Below are 25,866 nucleotides of genomic sequence, written 5' to 3' on the forward strand. Positions count from 1 at the left end.
GGGGGGGTGGGGAAGGGATGGTACTTGGAAGGAAAGAAAGTTTTCAACAACAGGGGAGATTTGAACTTGCCTGAAAACAGAGAGGAAAGAGAGAGAGATTACAAGAAAATTTAATTTTACAGGAAGCACATCCAGCTGTAATTTTGTTAAAGGCTGCCTTCAAGGGACAGCACAATTATTAATGGCCAAAGCTTGCCCCAACAAATCGCTTCATATTTGACCATATTGATCCCACCATTATTAAAACAGACTTTATCTGCTCTGAAGACTGAAATATGATTACCTGACACAGCAGCCTTCCCCGGCTTAGTGATCTCCAAACGCTGTTGGGCTCCAGCAACCATCAGCCCCAGCCGCTGTGATGGGAATTGTAGTCTAACAATATATGCAGGGAACCAGGTTGTGGAGCTCCTTCTATAAGGAATACTTTTGTTGCTTTGCATTTGCGCCACGATCTAAAACAGTTTTGTCTCATGATTTTCCCTGAGTACTAGGAGTTTCCAAAGAAATTGCTTTCGGAAGATTACATTTGAAAGCAGCAATGTGACTCGTTCAGCCACATCGATGGGCATTAGCTTTGAAAAGTCATAACTTTACACCATTTCGTTTCTTCATAAGCCCTCAGGATCTGCCATCCAAGACACACAGACATTCTAAGTGGAAGAAGCTGAAAAGCTGGCCACATGCCACGTCTGTTACTGCCTGACTGCCAGTGCAGCCAAAGGAACATCTTATTTGCCTCAGGACCTCAGCAAGCTACACTGAGCTCTGATGGATTATTGCCATCCATCAGATACTTCAGGAAAGCAAGCGCATGTCAGCCATGTTCCCTTTCCCTCTGGCAATGCTTCATGCGCAAAAGGCTGCTGAAGGAGATGGTGTACAAGAAGCACGGCTGGCCCTCATGGCACCAGAAAAATCCTTATGTAAGGGAACTCCACAGAGAAGGGTTGCAGCTGGCTTTCAACCTGCCTTGTGCTAATGTGTAGAGATAAAAGGGGCTGTAATTTCCCAGAGAATTTGGCTTGTTTTGTCCAGTCTTGGGAGTACTGAGAACCTTTATATACAGCTGTGCCAGAATGAGATACTATTGTTTGGCTTGGTAAAGGTAAAGGTAAAGGTACCCCTGCCCGTACGGGCCAGTCTTGCCAGACTCTGGGGTTGTGCACCCATCTCACTCAAGAGGCCAGGGGCCAGCGCTGTCCGAAGACACTTCCGGGTCACGTGGCCAGCGTGACATCGCTGCTCTGGCGAGCCAGAGCTGCACACGGAAACGCCGTTTACCTTCCCGCTAGAAAGCGGTCCCTATTTATCTACTTGCACCCGAGGGTGCTTTCGAACTGCTAGGTTGGCAGGCGCTGGGACCGAGCAACGGGAGCGCACCCCGCTGCGGGGATTCGAACCGCCGACCTTTCGATCGGCAAGCCCTAGGCGCTGAGGCTTTTACCCACATAGGAAAGGAAGGAAACATGGCAAGGGGATTGTGATCATCAAGGCCTGGCACGGACTATTATTTTGTGTTGTCCATCTTTCCTCATCCATCAGGATCCTGATCTGCATATATTATGAATTCAATTATCCTGTTTCTTACCCCTTGGTTACCATTTACCCAGGTGCAAAACAAACAGCACATAGATGCTCTTGCTTCTGCCAATTGTCAAAGCTTTGAGCATGAGAAATGGTGGCTCTTGGGAGTTGCTGAAAAGGGGAACCAATGGATCAGCCTAGCCTCAGCCTTTTGCTATCAAATGGATTCATTATCATATTTCATTAATAAATGACTTGCATATTTAAGGATTCTGAAGATTCTGTGAAGCAGATGAATATCTACACTGCTCAAAGCAGTTTGCTCCATGGCAGGTAAAGTTACACCCCCACATGGGGCAAATGGGGCATGGAAAAATATCTTGTAGTAGGGTCATATAATTTGTCCATCTAGACCCGTCCTTCCTAGCACTTGCACTCCCGGGTCTAAAAGCAAGAGGTCTTCCAAATCCCCTGCTATCTGTTAACTGGAGATACCAGGGATTAAACTTGTGACCTTCTGCACAGAGACCATATGCTCTGTCACTAATCTATGTTCCTTCACTGCTGTCAAATACGTATTCCTCTATCACACATTTATTAGATTCCCTTCTACAGGAGAACATGATGACAGGCTGTACCAGTGTTCATAGCTTCTTGGACCATTGGACGTGGGGTCAACACCAACCACTTGACCCTAAGTTTTCTTGCCTCTCTCCTTTTCAAAGTCCTTGCTCTGGCATAGTTGTACTGGTGCTTGGCGTGGCTCTCAGCAATGATGCAAAAGGACAAATGACACCTTTTACAATCATGGAGATCTGTATCCCTGATCTTATCCATACAGTGGTTCATGGAACCAGACCATAGATGATTAATATTATTATTTACTGCTTCAATTAATAGGTTTTGGGACATATATTCATTTTGTCCTTGCTGGCTGTTCTTTTTCCTTTTGTTCACCTCATTTCCTCTTCTGTTCACTCTTTATTTTATAATGGCTTTTCTTCTCCAGCCATAGATTCCAGTTTCTCTTTCTCTGCATTTTCCTCAGATTGGCTGGTGCATCTCAAATGGCATAGGTGAGAGCCTGGTGGGCAAGTCATGTGGCTGCCAATATCTCCTCCTCTTGGGTCCTTGAATGCAATCCAATTCCATTAGGTTCAATTGATTTTTCTAAAAAATCATTTGTTCATTGACCACAATGGGATGTGTGCTTCACCCTTTCTGTGAAAGGGGCTGATGAGCTATGACTTATAGGCCCGAGGAAGCCAAATAACAAATTATGTTGATTGGTTGTACTACTAAAGAGTAGGACTGAAATCTTGCAAAATATAACATTCACCCCTTATATCCCTTGCCTTCTAGTACAATTTTTGTTTGCAAGTTCCTTAGGGCAGGAACCTTTCTTTTACTCAAGTTAATCTACACTTTGTGCTATATAAATCATCGCCACTGCAGTGTGAGCACCTCCATACTCAGGCAGCTGGTGCTGGAGATGCAGGCAACCAAGAGCAAATGCCCTCTGGCACTGCAAAATTATAGCACCTTTCTGGTATGGGCTCAGTTTATCTGCATTTATATTCTAGACATATTTACAACATTTATTGGCCTGGGACTAAGCCAGTGTGTATTTTTATAGGGGGGAAAGCACTGCTCCTATCCCGCCAACAAGTTCTGCCCTGGTTTCACTGGTCTTGATACACACTGATATAGGAAATTTAAGGCTGCCAAGCTTTAATCATAAGAGAAAAGGAGTTCAGGGAGGGCGGAGAATTCATTTGTGTAATGTTCTATACCTACACAAAGCAGAATTTTGCTATTAGTCTCCAGAGGCCTATTGCACTGTACAAAATGAGTTAAATCCACAACACACCAATACTAGATTTTAGGAAGCATGTAACAATGTCTTTCTTAGTGCGATCTACCTCAGTAACAAGGGCTGAATTCCATTCATCTATTTTGCCCACTCCCCTGGCCCCACTTTAATAGCTAAGGTTATAAGAAATGAATACATAAAAACAAGAGCTGTGTTTTTTATTTTAAAAGATTGTGGTCAATACTCCACATTACATTCCCGGGTAGGTTTCCAGGAACAAGAAATAGATGTCAAAAATACAGTATATTCCTGAGCCGTGGTGGTTTAAAATAGGGAACATTCATTATGTTCTGTGGAGCTGTGAGGTTCTGGTCCTTGCAGTGTAAGCGAGGTGCGCGTCCCAGGGGGTGTGGCGTGCCGCCCGTGGGGGCATGGTGCACATGGGGGGTGCACGGCAAGTGGCGTGCATCCCAGGGCATGCATGACAAGCGATAAGCATCCTGAGGGGTGGGGGCAGGGGCAGCTGTGATGTCACCCCCCCATGCCATGGCACCCGGGGCAGACTTCCCCCACACCCCCACCTTCATCCGCCAGTGACCATGGCAATAAGAACACATCAAAGGCAGTGGCGTAGCGTGGGTTGTCAGCACCCAGGGCAAGGCAAGTAATTTGTGCCCCCTAACCCATGGATTTGCGCCCCCTAACCCTAACCCCCAGATGTTGCGCCTGGTGCGGCCGGCCCCCCCTGCACCCCCCACGCTACGCCACTGATCAAAGGCCAAACTTTAGCAACCGAGTGGCGGTCAATGCACTGTTAAATTGTGCTTTTTGCATGCCATCACAAACAATCACAATGGCTCAGCACCAGCCTTTGGTGCCCGATTCCTTCCTTCTCATCCGCAAGCTTGTGAGGAGGGAAAATAGCACCCAAAGGAAGCTAGGACCATTTTCTAAACTAAAGGTACTTTTCACTATCCAGAACAAGGTCTTCTGAGCATGCTCCATGTTTGAATTCCCCATTTGAACTCTTGAGAATTCCAGTGACCTTTGTGCAAATGTCCCCTTGAAATTCTCCACCCTATTTGTGAGCAGAGAAACTGAGAGGAAGGGACTTTAATGAATTTCTTGGGTGGGAGGTGGGGGGACTTCTAAAAAAAATGGGAGGACAGCAACTCACTGTTGTCAGTGGCAATAGCACAACTGCATTCCCCCCTCGACCCACAAGGTAGTGCTTTGTTTTTGCTGCTGCTCCAGAGACAATGATAGAGAATTTAGGAGAAAATCCTGCAAAGCGCCTTCTTTGCAGGGGTGGGGGGAGCTGCGATGAGAAAGTAAAAAATGTGAGCAATTTTCTCAGAATTTACCATGTGGCATCGAATCTAATGCACACCTCAGTTTTCAGAACCTTGAAACCAAAAAAAGTATTTGCTGGTGAATGTAAATGTGCCATTGAATCTAATGCAAACATCAATTTTCACAATGCAATTTGGCATTAAAGGTAAAGGGGCCCCTGACCATAGGTACAGTCGCAGATGACTCTGGGTTGCGGCGCTCATATTGCTTTATTGGCCGAGAGAGCCACCGTACAGCTTCCAGGTCATGTGGCCAGCATGACTAAGCCGCTTCTGGCAAACCAGAGCAGCACACGGAAACACTGTTTACCTTCCTGCCGGAGCGGTACCTATTTATCTACTTGCACTTTGATGTGCTTTCAAACTGCTAGGTTGGTAGGAGCAGGGACCGAACAATGGGAGCTCACCCTGTTGCGGGGATTCGAACTGCCAACCTTCTGATCGGCAAGTCCTAGGCTCTGTGGTTTAACCCACAGCGCCACCCACATCCCAGAATTTGGCATTAGATTCAAGTAAATATGGTATTTTCTGGCTTAGTTGTACCAGAGACAAAACTGGTGTTCATACAACACTCCTCACACATTCAATGAACATGTGAGGTGGGAAGGGAAATCCTGTGTGCTGGCCAGGCCTTCCCCACCTTGATGCAACTTTTGATGTGCCCAAACATTCAGCATTAGTAAGAAAGAGGCCCTATGTACAGTTAATTCTTCTGCATGTGTATAGCATTCCTCTACCTGACTGGGAATTAAAGCTAATCACAGTTGTTCAGATATACAAGCTAGGTAAAGAGGTACAGAGTTGCAATAATGCCAAATGTGTAGCTGCTGAGGAGAGCACGATCAGAGGTCACAGCAGTACAAGAAGGGCATGCCCAGGAAATGTGTTCTCACTGCCCTCTCACATATTCAGTGAACACGAAAAGGGGTGCTATGGGTGCTCCTGAGGAATATTCAGATGTGGTTTGAAACATAGGAAGCCAATACACTTCATTAAATGGTTCTGGATATTTGAGTGGCATTATTCTCCGTTCTAACACTTAAAAACTTTGTGGTGGTGTTGCGCATGAAAATGATCTCATTTTCTAAGCTTGGTAAGAATATTATTTTGATAGTCAATCTTTTGCCATGAGTCATTTATTAACAGTTATAATGACCAGGCAATGAAAGAATCTGAATGTTTTATTTCAAACTTGCGGCGTATAACTAGCTGAGCAAGCGAGAATAAGCTCACCTGCTTTACATTCCACTTATAGGCTTGCTTGTTTGTGAGGAAATAACTGGATTGAGTAATCAAATATCTCATTGAAATTTGGTAAACACATTCAGGACACGATTCTACATTTTAGGTTCAAGTGCAAATTCACCTGCCCTCACAATACCTATTTTCAGAGAAAAGGAAATTACAAATTGTATCACACTGAAAATGTATTTGCATGGATCTACCTCAATTAAGGTTAGTGTACAGAATACTATCTTTCAGGTTTAAACCTGTGCTTAACATCCACTCTTGTTTTCAAGGAGAGGGGGAAAGCCGCAAAGCACCCTGCAAGGTGAGATCTCCTGTGCACACTGAGCTATCTGAATATAAATTCCTGTGTATGCCCACCGTAATTTTCCATTTAAAATTGGAATGCCAGCTTGACGCCTGCACCTCTTTTTAAAGGGAGTATGAAAGATGCAAAATACATTGTTGTGGGATTACCTGGGACATCTCCAAGCTTTGTGTTTTTACTAGTAAAGATCTTCAGTAAATAATATGGAATGTGCTTTAGTCACTCATGCAATTAGGGGATGAAAATGTGTATATAGTTATCTTTAAAAGCACATTCCATCAGTCTCACCAGCCCAGAGCTGAAGAGCAACGAATCCTTACTCTGTCCTGAAGGGGAGCGTGGGCAAAGTGACACATTTAAGACATCATTTGCCCTCTCTCTTTCAAATGACAGGGCACCACCCATCTAATAAAGGGATGTCAGTTCAAATTATTAAGTGATCTGTATTTGCCTTCCTTCCCCCCCACACCCACCTTTTGCCAGCTGAGGAATTCATTCCTCATCAAGTTGCATAAATATCTTGCTGTCTCCTCAATCTAGCTGTATATCCCTTGTTGTAAAGAGCTGGGCAGTTTGGGGGTGAAAGGGGGACCCTCTCCTGGAGTGATTTCCTCCGGTGTTTCAGTCCCCATAATCCCTTCTGGGACTGGTGCATCATACAATTGAATGGGCAGCTTATTTAATTTTAAGACACATGGGTTACTTTTGCTTTGTATTTCAGGGGTGGTGGTTGCTATATGTTGTCACTAGATCCCAGACATCCATCTCCATCTATCTGTCTGTGTCTGTCTGTCTGTCTGTCTGTCCGTCCGTCCGTCCATCCATCCATCCATCCTAGGCAACTGGGGCTGCTCACATTATTTATTGTTTATTAAATTGATTGGACTTGCCACAGGCAACTCACAGTATGTTTACAAAAATGTGGACACCAAAGGGGAAGGGGCAGCGTGTGTGAAGGTGTGTGATGTTGGGGTCAACAGTGCCTTCCCACTCCATTGTGCCCATGGTTTCCCTATACATTAGCACGGTATGAAAAAGACTTGCATCTCATTGGTTACCACAAGAAGATGCCCCACATTTTAACTGCATTATACTGACATATACTTATATTAATACAAAGCCGGAAATTAATACTTCTGCCCTAACTTTTCCCAAATAAAACTCAGGGCAATGTGCATTGCCTCCCACAATTTATGCACATAGCACTGTGAGGTAGGAACTTAGGCACATCAGAAGAGCCCTACTGGATTTGGCCAAGGACCCAACTAGTCGAGGACCCAGTTCCCACAGTGGCCAATCACATGCCTCTGGCAAACCTGCAAGCTAGGTTAATGCAAGATTTAAGCTGTGTCCAGAGGTTGCTTCCACACAAAAATTAAATATATGGAGAGGAAGCAGGACTGACCCCACCATCACACTCAAGACTGAAAGGGATGCCTACCTGCCTACAGGTCTATACACAAAGCTGAGCTACGTGATTTGGAACCCTGAATGATGAAGATTCCAGATCATGACTTTCAAGACTTCAAATGGAAGTCTGGGGGTGGGCCAGTGGGGGGAGGAGGGGGAGGCAACATCAAGAGAGACAGCAGACACAGTCTGTTCCTTCTCCTTTAACATGCAACTTCTGAAGGCTATCATGTCTGGCTCAAGGTCACCCACTGAGTTTCACTGCGGAGCAGGGAGCTGAATCCGGGACTTCCCAGTCTGTGTCCAATATTACCACTCTTATACCCTACTGACTCTCACAATGTGTCAAGAAGGAGATAAAAGGAAGCATGATTTATCTTTCATTCCTCAGAAGAGAATACATGGGATTTAAGTTTTCAGAGATGATGATAGATGATAGATAGATGATAGATAGATAGATAGATAGATAGATAGATAGATAGATAGATAGATGATAGATATAGATATTCAAGTTTCTCACAAGTATTATTCAGAAGAACAAAGTCTCTGCAGCTTCCTGGTCACTCAACATTTCACTCAGGTCCTAGAAAGCCCTGGTGCTTCTTGTGTTTAATCGTATGCTATCAGAACATGAAGTTTCAAGAGAAAAAGAAGAAAGCTCCACCAATTAACTGAAATGGGCAAAAGAGATGGATGATAAGATCAAACTAATGAATACGCTATGCTGTTTGTTTTTCCACAGCCATAAAAGGGTAACAAATCTGATGCCCATCTGGAAGCAGGAAAATGAGGAAAATCAAACGGAATTAAGTAAATCGAGTTGGAGGCTCAGCGTTTCTGAATGGTTGAGAGCATCCGAAATCCAAATGTTTAGCTTACTTGGGAGTCTAACTGTTCTTAGTACAAAAACAACCACATCCTCTGGGCCATTCTCTGCTAGCTGCATACCCAAGGCTATTTTGGGACATTGTTTTCATTGCCATATTTGACCCGCTCTTTTCCATTACATTATGTCAGGTTTCAGCCAGATAATAAGATGAAGAGGGGGTGGGGAACCAAATCAGAGGACAGTTCACTGAATGATCAGATTATTATATCAGGAACTCTGGCCAAAATCTGTAGATGTAAAATGCTAGATAAAGTGATTGCCTTTCTGCTAGCATTTAGCACAACTTCATTTAAAATAATAATAATTAATAATAATAATAATAATAATAATAATAATAATAATAATAATAATGCAACTTCCCTTGTTTCGGGATTGTTTTTCATCTTGAAAGCAGGGCAAAACTGTCCAGAGATTTGTTTTTATACTTTAAGGCAGTTGAAAAAAGTTTACAGGCTTTCCTCATTTTCTGCATCACAGGAACAATGTAAGCATGCATAATAGAATGCAAATTGTTGAAGGACTGTAAATTAATGATCCAATAATGTTAGACAGCTCTGGCAGAGTTTGGAGCACTTTAAATTAGCCTCCAATGTGGCTTTCTCTGGGAGTCCAACTTTCAATAATAGCTACTCGACACTGATTTGGGAACGTATGATTAATAATGTGAGTTTCTTATTTTTGGTACAGGCTTATTCCTATTTTTGGTACATGGTAAGCACTGAATTGGAGAGAAGGGAGATTTCCTCTGAGAGGAACTGAATGTGAACTGTAGCAGTATGAATGACGATTGTATGAATAGGTAGTGACAAAGGAATGGAGCTAAATCTGATCCAAGAAAATAAAGCTATGCACAACGGCAATTAGGTTTAATCTTTTCTTTAAAAAAAAATCAGGAAAACCTTTGGAAAAGTTCTGCATAAGAATGGGGCCACATCAGATAAGCTGGTTCATTTAAGGTATGTGACAAAGGGACACTTAATGCAATTTGCATGTTAAAACTTTGACCTTTTCCAGTCTATTTATTCAGCTGTGAGCATCAAGTGGGAAAGTGAATAAGCTCTGGAAGAATGAGTGTGTTAGCCATGTATTCAATACACATGGTCAAAACATCATAGGAGGAGGAATCCTCCTGGTTCTTGGGCAATGCATTTCTCCTGAAATGCAAGACTTGCTGCTATCTTTGTAAAAGCTCTTAAAAGGAAAACACACCGCTTTGGATGGATGGAGAGGTAATCCACATTGAAAGAACAAGAGCTTCCTTATTCTCCCCACAAACACACATACACACACACACCCTTCTGGTTGACTCCATCCCATTGATTTTATCCTTTATCCTAGGCATTATTAATAAACTTAACAAATACAGAATATTACACAATAGCCTTCCTAAAAGAGATTCTTAACTTTGTGCAAGTGTCAACTCTACCCTACTTGAATTGGGTAGAATTCTGACTCTTCTGCCAGAAATAGAATTCTCCTTTATAATGAGAAAGTGCATCCAAAAATACTATTGCTCTATTAGCAGAGCTGTCACGTCATTTGGAAACATGCATTATACATCCAGAAACTGGAAACAATTTCACTGCAACAGATACATGCATACTGACTTAATTTACCTTTTTGTTACATTCTCTCTCTCTCTCTCTCTCTCTCTCTCTCTCTCACACACACACACACACACACAAACACACACACACACACAAAGTTCCTTTTTATGCACCATACCACCTGCATTTTTACTTATGTATACAAAAATATGTTCAGCTAAAGCAGCATACATCAGCGTGCTTTTGAAGGATGCAAAACATATACGGAAATCAATCTCTTTGCTTCAAAAAGACACCATGCCCGCCTACATTCATTCCTAATGAAAATGAGAAACAAGGCTACCTATTTGGGATTTTGGCAAACTGTGCAAAGCCGATGCTTCAAATGCCAGCAAACTCTTTTGAGAGTAACGAAAGGCTGTTGCATTTCTTTTAAGTCTGTCTCAGTGCAACCCTCATGACTTAGGCAGAAGTAAGTCCCACTGAGTTCAATGGGGCTTACTGCCAGGTAACTGGATATAGGATTGCAGCCTCTGTGAGGATTACCTGCTCATTCTAAAACAGGTCAGTTCACTATTTGCTAATGATGTCTTACATCTCCCTAGGAAACCTTAATCTAGCCGTTGTTAAACTCTCTGATGGATGCCAGCCTTTTTGAAACTTAAAACATTCCACAGTTTGAATCCTCTTTTTTCTATTTAGCCTTCTGCCTGATTCAAAAGAATCTGCATCGTTCTCTTCTATTCATCCTCCTGTTCTCTTCTACCTGCTACCCTCCGTATTAAAAGCATTTTGTCCACTCACCTCACTCATGATTGTTTGGAAATGACAGTTCACAGATTTTCCACTTCCTCAGAACAAGGCTACTGTTCCAAGCTCTTCACACACTGTTTCTAGCTTTTCTCTTAAAAGGGGCTGCCCAGTGGCATCATGGCTCTACTAAACCAATAAGAAGCATTCACCTGCTCAACCAGCTTTCAGCAGGCATTTGAGGACACGAGGAGCCACCTAATGGTGAGAACGGGTAAAGGCAGAGAAGTTCTACATGGAAAAGCCATGTTTATAAAGAGAAAAAGAAAAAAGGCAAAGGTACCCCTGACCGTTAGGTCCAGTCGCAGATGACTCTGGGGTTGCGGCGCCAAGGGAGCCGGCGTTTGTCCGCAGACAGCTTCTGGTTCATGTGGCCAGCATGACTAAGCTGCTTCTGGTGAACCAGAGCAGCACATGAAAACACCATTTACCTTCCCACAGGAGTGGTACCTATTTATCTACTTGCACTTTGACATGCTTTTGAACTGCTAGGTGGGCAGGACTGGGACCAAACAACGGGAGCTCACCCCATCGCGGGGATTTGAACTGCCAACCTTCTGCTCGGCAAGGCCCAAGCTCAGTGGTTTAGACCACAGCACCACCCGTGTCAAAGTTCTACTTGGAAAAGCCATATTTATAAAGAGAAAAAGAAAAGGTTGCCACAAAAGGCAAGGGAAAAGAGAGGGGTAGGTGAATGCGCTGCATGACGGAGCTCTTCTTCCTGATGGTGACACAAATAAAAATAATAACAAGCCTAAAGGTCATGGCAGCCAATGAGCATCCAGGTCACCAACCAAAAATCGCTCCCCTTTTCTTGGTAGAACCTTCAATGCCTTTAACCCCTGCAGAAATCCTTCAGGTGATACTCTCCTCTCACCCCTGCACTTCACACTGAGAAGACTTCCACTGTGGCTTGTCTGCAGCTACATTAAAGGGAAAGGCAGCCTTGCTGCACTGTTCCTTTTTTAAAAGAGGAGAAGTCTGGTAAGAGTGCCCACTCCAGAGCAGTAAAAAGGGGACCAGACACCTTTCAAAGCACAAAATCAACTAAAAAGATGAGATTGGTTAACATGTAAAGAACTTGCAGCCAAACACAGGAATGTGATATCTTCAGACAGCTTTCAGGGCCTACCGCTGCACTGCCTGCCCTAGCCTAAAACCCCAGGCATGTTTTTTATTTTTAAATTTATGTCTAGATTTATATATATTGCCACTCATCATCAAAAGATCTCAGGGCAGCTCGCAAGATAAAAAGACAAGATAAAAGCACAAATAAATAGTTAAACCAGAAGCAACAAAACAATAGGCCCCCACAAACACCTTTAAAAGGCTGCAGAATATTAATCAGCCAAAGGTCTGGTTGAAGAGGAATGTTTTTGCCTGGCACCTAAAGATATGTAACGAAGGCGCCAGACAAACCTCCCTGGAGAGAACATTCCACAAACGGGGAGCCCCTGAAAAAAAGGCCCTGTTCTCATGTTGCCACCCTCCAGACCTCTCATGGAGGAAGGTCTCAGATGATAAATGGAGAGTCCGAGTTGTTTCGTGTGGGGAGAGGAGGACCTGAGAGTCTCTGGTCCTAAAATACAGAGGCATAGTGCATAAAGCCCAAATTGCACGTGTTGCCTTTGTGCATTTACCTGCTCATGCCCCTTGGCAGGCATCAATGTTCCATGAATGGTTGGGGCTAGAGAAGTGATGCCAGGGTGGGCCCAAGAAGCTGGGCTTTCACAAAGAACTCACGGAGTCTTGGTCTTGCCTTTCCTCACCATGATTCAGGTGGGCTGTCTGCCTTGGGTTTCTTCCAAGTGCTGCTTGTATTGTTACTAGTTTATAATGTTACTTACCTGGCCTTCACCTAAGGTCCCAGGGCGGCTTACGGCTGCAGAATCTACAATGATAAAAAGAAAAGAAAATCAATACAACTGCAGCACACAGAAAACGGCTCCAATGCACATCCATGCATTTAAATCTCTATTAGACGATGTGGAGAGTCGTGGAGAATCCCGCACACTGTACCCAGCTAAGGGTGCTGACCTCACAGAGCTACAATTCCCATCACCCTTAGCAAACTACAGTTCCCAGGTCTCTCCCTGGCTGTTAAAGTGGTCAAATGTATGGTGTGGATGTGACCCATGTGGAATAGAGGAGTATAAAGAGGTGGGTCCCAGAAAACAAATAGCACAGTGACCCACCTCCAGCCCTCACAAGGGATGTGGGCAACTGCAGGAGTGAGAAGGAGTGGGCTGGGAAAACCTTCATCCCATGAACTTCCTTCCATTCCCCTAAATCTCAGGTGTTGTGTCTGTCCTGAGCCCATTTCCATACTCTTCCGCTCTTCACCACTTTGCCCTCTGGTTCGCCACCCTATCCAAAATCGCTCTATAGAACTGCTACCAGAACAAGGACATTTTGCACTCCAGAGCTTCACTATCTTCCTGGCAAGGTCCTATAATGAGAAACAGATGTTTTGCTGAGAGAGCAGTTTAGAGATTCAGCATCATGGAGGTAATTGGACATGGCCACTATTGACTTGGGTCAAAGTGAAAATGATTTAATAGCTGGAGCGGATATCTCCCCACCCCACCCCGGTCATTCTGAACGCTCTTTAAATTAAAACCAACCTAATTTGTGAATCCTAGCATGATGTATCGAGAGCTAAATGTGTATTCAATTATGTAATTATGAACTTTTTTTAGAATGTTATCTCATCATTGTGTATGAACAAAATTGACAAGGCTCCTCGCTCTATCAGGAGGAGTGCTTACTTTTACACACACACACATGCCATGCTCATTCTTGGCCCTCTAACTGCCCAGTTTGTGCCTGGTTAGTTGCGCTTCTTAGTTGCGCACTGCACTGAATGAATGCCAGTTGCTAGGAATCAGAAATGGGAGGAGCCCTGTTGCACTCAGGTCAGCCTGCTCATGAGCTTCCCATCAGCTCCTGACTGGCCCCTGTGAGAACAAGGCTCTTAGGATGTGGGTAGATATGAGAATCCCACCCAAATTTTGAGTCATGTTTGGAGCTAGGGACTGAGTAGAAACTAGTTCCCTAATGCCCATTCCATCAATTGCAACAGGATAGTACTATGTTGTCCTCATCAGAGCTACTAGTTGTTAAAAAGAGGGGCAGATGTTTCATTGATCCAAACAAGCAAATGCCATTTGAAATCAGAGCTTACCAGCTGAGGCCCTAGCTGGGCTCATGTGTTTGAGACTGCTGTGTATTTGTTGGCCAGGTTCAAGGGAGCATGCAATACTTCTCCAACCCCCTTTCACTGATGTTTTGCAGAAAGTGGGGGAACGTTTTCTAGGAATTGTTAAAAAATTCAGAGGTAATGCTTTGTGTTCTTCCACCTGTACAGCCAGTTGCCCTAGTTACCAGAAAGAGCCAAGGAAAGTACTGAAATGAGCCCATAATAGCTTTGCGGGGCATTAGCTTATTATTGATAGGAAGGAAAATATCTTAGGGCCTGCCAGGGCTTGAAGGGAGTGCTAGTCTTTTTTAATCCAGACTGTTTTCAATAGCACGTTGAGGTCAGTTGGGTCCCTAGTTCCTACAGAGGAAAAAATAATGAGATTTGCAGGTTGACATTCTCTTGGCACACATGTAACCTTGTAACCACAGATTATCACTCTCCATAGCTATGATACCATATGCAATCAGGATAAAATACGCAACACATTTGCTAGAGCAAGGATAGCCAATCGAGTTCCTCCAGATATTGGACTCCAGCTCCCATGAGCCCTAGCAAGCACAGTGAATGGTCAGGGGTGATGGGAATTGTAGTCCAACAATAGGAGCAGTCACTCTTATGCAATAGTAGATGTGGGGAACCTTTGGGCCTCCAGATATTACTAAACCACAACTTCCATCAGCCCCATAAAGCATTGTCAATGACAACATCTGGAAGGCCAAAAGTTCCCTATGCCTGTACTAGAGGATGTTGCTGGTCTCTGTCTATCTCAAGAGAAAATGGAGTGTGCCTCTGGGGGTGAAGTCAAACCACCGGATTAGCAACACCGAAGTGACCTCCCCGGGGCACAAGCCTGAGCAATGTGTGTGTGGAGGTCCTGGGCTGCCCAGATGGCAAGACCCTACTCTCAGCCTCGCTGATGTTGTCCAAATGAAAACACTTGGCACCAGCTTGGCTGCAGTGGTTGCTAGGAGGAGGCATACCATATTGGGGACTCCAGTCCAGATTTGTGTAGGGTTTACTCCTTATCCTTTTCTTCTCCCAAAGATATTCTGCAAGGCAGTGGAGGTTTAGGGTCAGAGTTTTCCTTCTCCTGGATGGACTACCTTCCCAGGTTGACAAGCCCCATCTGCCCGTCACTTCCCTCTACAGCATATGCAGAAACAGCCTTCTTGACCCTCGGACCCACTATTAGTCTCATCCACTCAATTCTCCAGCTCCTGTCTTTGAATGCAGGGGGATGCCAGGATAAGCCTTCTTAAATATTCTAGGGACTTACTTCCAAGTAAACAGACATAGGTTTGCACTGTTAGGGAAGAATTGTGCTTTTGCTATTGTTCCATCCATGTAAGCATTTCTACCTTCCGGACAAGAACTATCTCCCTTCTCCTCCTCCACAGGCTGTTCTGAGGGTTCTCCAGACCCACAGAAGCCAAATTGGGGGACATGAGGGAGGGAGCTTCATTGCACTAATGGGACTCAAAACAGAGGCTTTGTTTTGCTGCAGAAATCTAACAAGTTTTGCTTTCTCCATCACTGCATCTCCACTATAAAAGAGAAGGGCACAATATTAAACCAACTGGACCAGATAATGTCTCAGTACCCTAGACTGTCCATGTTTTGTAACTCCAGTGAGGCTTATTTCCATTAAGTATTGTTACACATGCCTCAGTTTGCTGAGTTGTGAGAACTTAGAGCCACAGTGTGCACCCAAGTTCTGTTTCCTTGGAATGAGGTCTGTTGGCACTTGTGGTGTTTTTGTCATATATAGTTTTATTTACATTGCTAAACTCCAAGAAATGTCCCATATTCACATATGGTTAGAATTGTGCTGTTGTTAATTATTCAATCTTTTCTCCCTTGCTGTCCCTTATCCCTGGAAGGGACTCATTTCATTTTCCGTTTTTATAGTGCCTTTTTGTATTACTGTACTACTCATTGTGGTTTATCATCCAGAGAAATGTCAAAATACACAACTAAAATCACATTTGTTTCCCTACAGCAATTCAAAATCTAATTAAAAGCAAAGTAAGAAATTCAAAAGTGCGTTTCACATACTACAAGATAATTACACCCCCCTCAATTACAAGAAATTAAGAATTAGAAACAACCAAAACATCAACATCTATTTAAAAAGACACAATACACAAATTACCAGATGCAAAAAGAACAACTGAGAGGTAGATCACAGCAGAATAGCCATGCCACTGAGAACCATTCACATTCTGAGAACATGGCACCATTCATTCCATGGATAGTAGGCCAAGACAATGTTGAGTTAGCATTGTAGATCTTCGGGCCAAAGCATCTGTTTCCCCAGGCTCTTTCCCCAGGCACTCCACCAGAGAGGTAAAAGGAAAAGTAAAGGGCCCCTGGACAGTTAAGTCCAGTCAAAGGTGGCTATGGGGTGTGGTGCTCATCTCACTTCAGGCTGAGGGAGCCAGCGTTTGTCCACAGACAGCTTTCTGGGTCATGTGGCCAGCATGACTAAACTGCTTTTGGCCGTGACGGAAACCAGAGTGCACAGAAACGCCATTTACCTTCCTGCCTCAGCAGTACCTATTTTATCTATTTGCACTGGTATGCTTTCGAACTGCTAGATTGGCAGTAGATGGAACAAAGCAATGGGAGCACATCCCGTTAGGCAGATTCAAACCACTGACCTTCCGATTGGCAAGCCTAAGAGGCTCAGTGGTTAGATCACAACGCCACCTGCCACATAGAACACCTGCAAGATACCCCATATTTCTCTTCCTCCAAATCTGCCTTCATAAACCACCTCATTGTGAAGCCTTTGGCATAAACCTTTAGTTAGTCATCCACTGTGCTTCCTCTCTCTTTGTCAAATTCTAGACTGTAATATTTTTCTTTTACTCTTCAAAGTCTCATGCATGTTGACAGTGCTACATAGTGATGTATATATAGAGAGAGAGATGATATAGATGATATAGATATAGATATAGATATAGATATATTTCTACAAATTAGTTGAGGAAAAATATTAGTTTTAGAAGAATAACACTACTGTTAAGCAGGTTTACAAATTGCCCACAAATTTTATGTAAGACTGTAATAAAAGCATATACTTCTGGATTGTTAAAGATGTTGTGCAGACTGATTAACTCTCCTGAATGATAATGTTAAATTAGACAGTCATTTAAATGTTAATTCCAACTCTCCCGTAGATATAAAGGCAATTAAATTGTACACAAGTCAGTAAGTAGTCTATAATTGGAAGGTGACAGAGTATAAATTAAAGTATTATTGGAAATGGAAAAGCACATTAATTGAATTGATGATATGAAAACTGAGTCAAATAGTATCCTGTTTGGTTCAGGGCCAGATTCCTTGACCATTTAAGAGAGGTGTCATGTGAACAACAAGAACTGGACAGAACTGGGGGAACATTTGGGATATTCAGGTTTGACAAGCTTATGGATACAAAATTGGAGTTTTTACTCCTGGATATAAAAACCTGGATAGAAGAAATGGGCCCTTATTTGATAGACTCCTTCTACGATTGGACATCCGTAATTAAAGACTGGCAAAGAACCGGAGGGATATAGTGTAATGTGGGAACTCCAGGAAGATATTAGAAGTGGAGGGATAGGTGAAACGCAAAGGGGAAAGAGGGGAGGGAAAATTGGAATCCAAAGGCTGTAAAATTATTATTTACATTTATCTTATTTTCATCTGTACTATGTTCGAAAGGGGGAAACCCGTGGAAGGGTATAGATCGATCTTAGGGGACGAGAATTTGGATAAATTGGGTTATTGACGAAGAGTGTAATTTGGGGATAAGAATTTGTTGAATTTAATTGCTTATTTGGAAGATTTGGAACACAAGAGGGGGTAGGGAGGGGAAGTCCTAGTTATTGGCAATAGATTGGATTTAATTTGCTTTGATTTGTTCTAATTTGGAAAACCTTAATAAAAATTATTATAAAAAAAAAAGAGAGGTGTCATGTGGTGCAGTTCTTGCTGGGCTATACCACTTCAAACGGAACTGTAAATATTAAAAATTCCTGCTTATACAAAATCAGTAATACGTTAGGAAATGTCTGGAACACACCCATCCCCCATCACGGCACATGATTGGTAGTTTAGTTCGTTATTGGCAAAGCACTTGATTACATCAAGAATCACATGCAACACTCCTGCTAAATAGGTAGCTAGGCATTTCCTAAACACACACACACACACACACACACAGAGAGAGAGAGAGAGAGAGAGAGAGAGAGAGAGAGAGAGAAGAAGCCTTAGGAAATACCCTCCATGACTGTAATTCTTTTAAGCAAAACTAGATACAAAGATGCTTGCTGTATTTATTAAGAGAACAAGCAACATGCACAAATTGCTTCTGCAAATTTAGGTTTTCCCAGGTACAATGGTTTTTTCATGATGCATGAAATCTGGACAGAAAATAAGCTAATCAAAGTGACTGCATTTTGTATCAGATTATATGTGCAGAGAGGAAATAATTGAATGGTCTGCTATTGCATTTTCCTGCCCAGTCATAAAAACTAGCTCAGTCTTAAACATAATTCTAAATTGAGGGGAGGGGAGAAAAAAATGAAAACTTCAGAGAGAGTGAGAGGGATTTGAGAAAATTAGACTCCAGGAAAAGGAGGAGGATGGGATGGGATTGGGGTTAGCATAGATATATTTTTCAAAAACAGCCTTAATTATACTGTGTATGTTGTAATTACAGGCTTTAATTTGTTCCTTGAAAGTAAGGGATTTAGCAAAGTAATTGGGCAGCCACATTTATCTGTTAATTTGCTTGAGTAAAATTTAATGATTCAGAAATAAAAATACAGTTTCAGGAGCCGATAGGGCTTAAATGCAAACTCCACTTGGCCCCTCTGCCTCTTACTTGCAAATAAGAGCCACTAAATTCAATTGGGCTTACACACAGACAAACATGCATAGGAATACAGTCTCAGAAATATTTCCTATGTAAGTCTGACAATGGAATCATTTACACCACAATCCAACCACAATCCCACCACAATCCAAGTTACAAATGCCTCAGTTTACAAACGCTTCAGGCTACAAACTCCGCTAACCTGGAAGAGTTACCTCGAGTTGAGAACTTTGCCCCAGGATGAGAATGGAAATCATGTGCTGGCAGTGCAGCGGCAGCAAGAGGCCCCATTAGCAAAAGCACACCTCTAGTTAAGAACAGTTTCAGGTTAAGAACGGACCTCCGGAAGGAATTAAGTTTGTAACTAGATGTACACTGTATATATCTACTCAGAAGTTCCTCTGAATTTCATGGGGCTTAGTACTAGGTATGTGTATAGTAGCAGTGGGGAACCCCAAAAAGCAATAGGCTACATGCACGTGATACATTTAAAGCACATGACTTCCCCCCAAGAATCCTGGGAACTGTGGTTTGTTAAGGGTGCTGAGAATTGTAGCTCTGAGAGGGGTCAACTACAGTTCCCAGAATCTTTGGGGAAGTGTACTTTAAATGTATGGTCTGTACACAGCCACATTTCCTCGCAGGAAGCCTTCTGATGGGCACATGGCAGAGTGGTGGGCAAGGCCAGAGGCAAGAGTGGATGGAACTACAGGTATACCTCTTACCTTTCTACCTAGGCTATATTCCAGCTATACAAAAGTGAGAGCTATCTATGCATACATGCCTTTTTCCAGTCTGCATCCAGGCAAGCCAGAGTCTGTATCACACTTCAAGGGCACATTTGAGCCAGGGAAATACACTCAAGAAGAGCATGGGCAGGACTGGAAAGAGAGGTGTGTGACCTGAGGAGATTCCTAAGGGCCAGATAGAAACTGGTATTTTTGGAGAGTCCCGTGATTAAAAAAAGAAAAGAACTATCATATAGAATTGGGGGAAGGGGAGACTCACTCTGAAACTGAAGTCTCCAGTTTGACATAGTGATTTGCCTCTCCTGCATGCACACACACCTTCAACCCTGACTTGGCATGAACAACAGGGCTGCAGATTCAGTATGGATCATGTTGTGCATCCCTTGGGTTGATGCAACATGTTTGAGGCTCTTTGGATTGTGGCCACAGATCAGGGTTTGCTGCTTTGCAACGTCCTTTTGGTGTAGTAGTGCTTCCTGCAGAAAACTGCTTGTCAGGAAAAGATTCTGTGGCACTTACCCATGGCAGCTAACTTTTTAATTAAAAGGTAATGAGACATATTAATTATCAGTTAACCATTTTCAATCTCCATGCCGACAAGGGAATTAACAGCTTCAGGGAAATCCTCCGCCATTATTTCTTTAAACTCTGAAAGGCTGAAGCTTAAAAGTACACCCTTTCCCCCAGCTCTCCCTGACTGACACTAGGAAAAGTCAAGGCAGAGAATAAACTCTTTGCTCTCATATATATGGTGTTATTCTGGATTTATAAAGCAAATTATCCTGTAAACAAGTATAAATATGCATGCATATAAAAAAGCATGCATATTTTAAGGCCTTAGGAAATCTAATGAGCCCTCATTAGATTATATTTAAGGAGGACTAGAACCTTGTGGGAAGTGAGAGCTGGACCGTAAAGAAGGCTGATCACCGAAGAACTGATGCTTTTGAATTATGGTGCTGGAGGAGACTCTTGAGAGTCCCATGGACTGCAAGAAGATCAAACGTATCCATTCTGAAGGAAATTAGCCCTGAGTGCTCACTGGAAGGACAGATCGTGAAGCTGAGGCTCCAGTACTTTGGCCACCTCATGAGAAGAGAAGACTCCCTGGAAAAGACCCTGATGTTGGGAAAGATGGAGGGCACAAGGAGAAGGGGACGGCAGAGGACGAGAAGGTTGGACAGTGTTCTCGAAGCTACCAGCATGAGTTTGACCAAACTGTGGGAGGCCGTGGAAGACAGGAGTGCCTGGCATGCTCTGGTCTATGGGGTCACGAAAAGTCGGACACGACTAAATGACTAAACAACAACAAGAACCTTGTGATTGCCCCCTATGGAGCACATAGTAATAGGAAAGCTGCCTTTTATTGAGTCAGACTCTTGGTCCATCTAGCTCACTATTGTCTACATTGACTGGCAGTGGCTTCTCTGGGGTTTCAGGCAAGACTCTCTTTCCCAACCCAACCTGGAAATGCCATGGGTTGAACCTAGGACCTTCTGCATACAAGGCATATACCTTTCCACAGTGCTATGGAGCTTCCCTGTGTCAGCAAGTATGGAACTAAGGAGAAGGGGCTTGAACTGGAAGATGAGAATATATTGGAAGCAAAGGATACTACGGTTATCCAATTAAAATCTAAAGAACTACTGTCAGGGGGTCCCTCCCATTTAGTCTGGATTTACCATTTTCATGGAAAATCCAATATGTCAAAAAAAGAAAAAACTCTGGAAATGTTAAATCTGGATGAAATTTAGGGGGGTGAGAGTGGTGTTTTGATGGAGGTGATGCTGCGCAGATGCTGCAAAAATTGGCATGCATGAGCTGCTCAAGCTCCACAATAAACTGCCGTGTGGAAGCACCCCAGGACTGGCAATAGATCCCTGCTGCTTTAATATTATGTGCCATCCCTGGCAAAAAGATGAGGCCAGCTCCACATTCTTCTCCACTTCCATCCCACACAACATCTGTTGCCCTCAGTACATCACAGCAAGACTTCCTCTGATATAGTACCCAGGCTATGGTTCCCAGAATTACTGGTGCAGTACATGTTATATTCAGTAATGTTATATACTAACATTTATTTCAAAGTCCGTATTAGACCTTAAGAACCAAGCAAGCAAACAAAAAAACCCCACAGAACTGGGGGTGGGAGGCTGTAACAAACAAGTAAAGGCTCTCAGCTGAGAGACACCCCTTTAATAATCAACCATCTCTGTGTTCTTCCTAACTTGAAACCAGATATTTAAGAGTAGCTGGTTCTCCTGTTTTATATAGTATGAATAGGAATGCACATTATATGACCCAAGCTTCCCCAACCTGGTGCCTCCTAGATGTTTAGAGTACAGTTTCCATCAGATCTAACTAGCATGCCATGCTGCCTGGGGCTGATGGGAGTTGTGGTCCAAAATATCTGGAGGGCACCGGGTTGGGGAACACTGGTGTGACTAATAACTAGGGCTATATTATTATATTTGGATTTGGATCACGAATTATAATGTTTACTCTGTGTATGTATATGTATCTGTTTATTTCAATGGACATCTTCCAAGCATCCAAAAGGTCAGCGAAATTTAATCTCAGGCTCTCTTGAATATTTACTGTCTTGCCCCTTTATATTTAAAGTTTCAAGAGTTCAATCTTTAATGATGTTATGTAATAGTGTGTAGATGACATCACCTGATAATCAATATGAGTGTTGAGTAACATACTGTTAACTCACAGAAGACTAGCAACTTGTTTACTTCTTTGCTGCCGGAGCATCCTGCTGTGAAAAATGGGAACCACCTGTATTATTTTACTCTTTCTCGGTGTGCTTCAGAGATATAGCATAACATAGTTATGCAGAATACCACCACAGGAGTAATGTGATTCTGGGCAGTACACACATGATTTTCAACAATCCACCTGATGCTTTTGGCAATGACTCCTTGTGCAATGGCATCTCCATTGACTTCAAAGGAGGCCACCGCTCTGGGCACATATTCCGTTTTTCATGTCAATTTGTTTTCCCCCTCCTTTATATAATAGGGTGGGGATCCCGCCACCTCCAGGAGCTTTGATTCCCAAACACTGCCTATGGGAAGAGAAATGTTTCATTGCCTATTGGTGTTTTTCTTCTCCTTTACCTGGATCACTGCTGGATCCATTTCTTGGGTTTAAGTTTAAGCAGCCTGTTCAGAAGAAACATGACTCAGAGAAAAGCATGAAATTTGGACTCTTCAGTGAAATGCTTTGTCTGGGGGCCTGAAAACAGCATTTTTCATCAGAAACTATCACAAGGAAACCCAACAACATAATTAAATGACATTGTCTATAAAACAATAAAAGAGATTAAATGTCAAAATCCACAGAATAGATTTCCATGATCAAATATTCTCTATTTGGGAGGGTGTCCTTCTCTATCTTTGTAAAATGCTGTTCTGCTAGGCTGGAAATGCCAGTTGTAACTTGGGGGGGAGGCCTTGGTGGTTAAGGTCATGAAACTGAAAGAATGATAACCAATTTTATGACTTTAAATTATAGATTATACCAACTGACCTTTCAGTCAGCTCTTGGAACCCACATAAAATTTAACAGCTAGCAGGGGGTGGGGAATATTAGAAAACAAAGAAACTCTCGCAGCTTCCAGCCATTTGGGAAGCATCCTTCTGAGGCAACAGGCAACATCACAAAAACAAACTGAAGTGAAAGAGCAGTTGTTCTGGGCCCAGGAAACTGTACGTTTCTTTCCATCACAGAAGAAGACAAGTCTGCATATAATTTGCATATCCTTCATGTGATATGAAAATTTCTGTGCTTTTTTACATGTAGGGCAGAGAGCACAAAAGGAAACCAGTGGCCAACACACATAAAATGTCTGACAGGCAGCATGGGAACAGGTGAGGGTTTTCCCGCAATTGTCTTTCTATACTAGAAAAGGTTTAACCTGTTGAACTGCTTTGAGATTTCCCCCCTTAAAAGCACTATAGAAATTAATAATAATAATATTAATAATAGCCGCCACATAGCTGTTTAGGTACAAGCACCCCATTTTCCACCAATGCCAGCCCTAGACCATGCAAAGAATTCAGGTTTTGTATATTGTAAAGCCATTTTGTAACAGTAAGCCTTTGACCTTTCAGTTTATCTTAGACTGGGAATTCTACATTCAGTGCAAGACCAGATATGGTGTTTCAGGTATTTCAGATGGGATGTGTGTGTGAGAGAGAGAGGGGAGGGAAGAGAGATCTGACCAGACCCACATATACATATACTAATGAAAGAAGAGTGGCAGATGAAAATTATGGACTTTGTGGAACTGGCAAAGCTGACAGGAAAAATCCGGAACCAGCATGATCAAGTATTCCAAAAAGACTGGACTAAATTTTATTATTGCTTGTAAGCTGCTCTGAGCCCGGCCTTGGCTGGGGAGGGCAGGGTATAAATAAAAATTTATTATTATTATTATAAAATTATATGATATTTGAAGGAGCATTGTAAGCAATTAACATCACTAGTAGGGTTGTCTAAAGACTTGTAATGAGAAACTTTCTTCCTTTTTATATTTATTTAACTTTTGAGGAACTTTGTAATGAGTTTAATTAGAATTGGAAAATGTATAAAATACTATGATATAAAGGTTAATTTTGAAAGCCATGAGGCAGGAGGGATATATATATAAGTGTTTCTACCAACAAGAACATATATATATATATATATATATATGCTTCTTGACACTCTAAAAGATTCATGAGACAGGACTTACCCTTGGCAACGCCTTGCTGCTTCTGTTGCTTGTCTTTGTCCATTTCAGTGAGATACTAATGGTCACTTTGCCCAAACCCTGTAAGGCTAACATCAGTGAGAAAAAGAATGGCCACACACAACTGCTTCTGCTCCCTCTATGTGGGAGAAGTCATGTTGCCCCCTGCTGCTGCTGCCACCTTCTTCAACAAGAGACTGATCCACTGTGTTGCCATACTGATGCTGCCCTCCTGAAGTAGAGAGTAGGCCATTGTGACCTCGTGTTGATGCTGCCCATTGAAAGGAAAGCTGGCCATCTCCCACAGCTGTTATCAAGCTACTACAGGTCTTTCCTCATTCAACTTATTTGGCAAGACCAAATTCTGCGCAGGTGTGGTATTTCAGATGGCAGGGATAGGGTGGAAGATTTAAGATTAACAGCAGCCAAGGTTCAGTTGGCCATGCTTGGATAAATTCAAAAGAGCAAACATAGCATTCTAAGAGCATATGTTGTGGTGGTTATTGATTTGTACCTCATAATATCTACAGTAGTGCTATCAGCTCAGGTCAAACAGCCACCCTTTTCTCTTTTGCGGGTAGAGGGTTGGCAAAATAAACTTGAGCCTTTAATATGACTATTCGCATATCAAGTGTTTCTACCAACAAGAACACCCGCATCCCTCAAATCCCCTCTAGGTGGGAAAGCTGTTAATCAAACACATCAGCAGCACTGGGCTGTGTCACAAGTCTTGTCATTCTGATTCAAAAGTGCCTATATCTATATAGGCCCACACACAGCCCTCAAAATCTGAAAACTGCACCTCTGCTTAAGAAGCCTAAGATTTGTTGATGTGATAACAGCTTGTGAACATCTTCATCAGAAATATGTTTTCGATCCTTTCATATAAATAAATATTGTTAGCATCCATCTGTCTTGAGAGACAATGGAGTGTACCTCTGGGGTGAAGTCAAACTGCTGTGCTAGCAGCACTAAAGTGACCTCCCCAGGATGCAAGGCTAGGCAGTGTGCATGGAGGTCCTGGGCAGCTGTGCTGTTAATTCCCTTTATTTTTGCCAGGGCTCCTAAAGATCATAGGCAGGTTTTCTTTGTTTGTTTGTTTTTTTCATTTATAGCCCACCCTTTCTCCAAGGAACTCAAGGTTGCATACATGATACTCCCCCTTCCCATTTTATCCTCACCACCCTGCTTGTGAAGGAGGGTAGGAGACTGTGAGTGGTCCAAGGTCACGCAATGAGCTTCAGTGCTGTGTGGGGATTTGAACCCTGGTCTCCCAACACTCTAGCTGCACTTATGAGAAAGCCGCTAAGAGCAGGAAAAGGTTAAGTGGGCAAGTCATGAGCTGTCCTACTCTTTCAGCTGCTGTTATTCTAGCTACACTATAATAAAAGAACTGGTGTCAAGCAA

The 25,866-nt window shown here is 42.8% G+C and overlaps 1 protein-coding gene across 2 annotated transcripts in view; it reads right to left on the reverse strand.

Moving 5' to 3' along the window:
- The window catches only part of PCP4 (Purkinje cell protein 4), a 71,903-nt gene extending 47,228 nt beyond the window's left edge, over positions 1-24,675 (reverse strand). The window contains exons 1-2 of one of the 2 annotated variants that reach the window (XM_083734830.1): positions 24,463-24,675; positions 12,751-12,794 (exon numbers count right to left, since the gene is read on the reverse strand). In XM_083734830.1, coding sequence (XP_083590956.1) covers positions 12,751-12,794; positions 24,463-24,505 — 87 coding nt within the window. In that variant the 5' untranslated portion in view covers positions 24,506-24,675. Of the gene's footprint in view, positions 1-10,897; positions 11,051-12,750; positions 12,795-24,462 lie in introns of those variants that run through there. The other variant, XM_083734831.1, reaches the window with a different exon arrangement.
- Positions 24,676-25,866: the final 1,191 nt, after the last annotated feature.

The sequence above is a fragment of the Podarcis gaigeae genome (genome assembly GCF_964106915.1).
Source record: "Podarcis gaigeae genome assembly, chromosome: 4".
NCBI classification, from domain to species: domain Eukaryota; kingdom Metazoa; phylum Chordata; class Lepidosauria; order Squamata; family Lacertidae; genus Podarcis; species Podarcis gaigeae.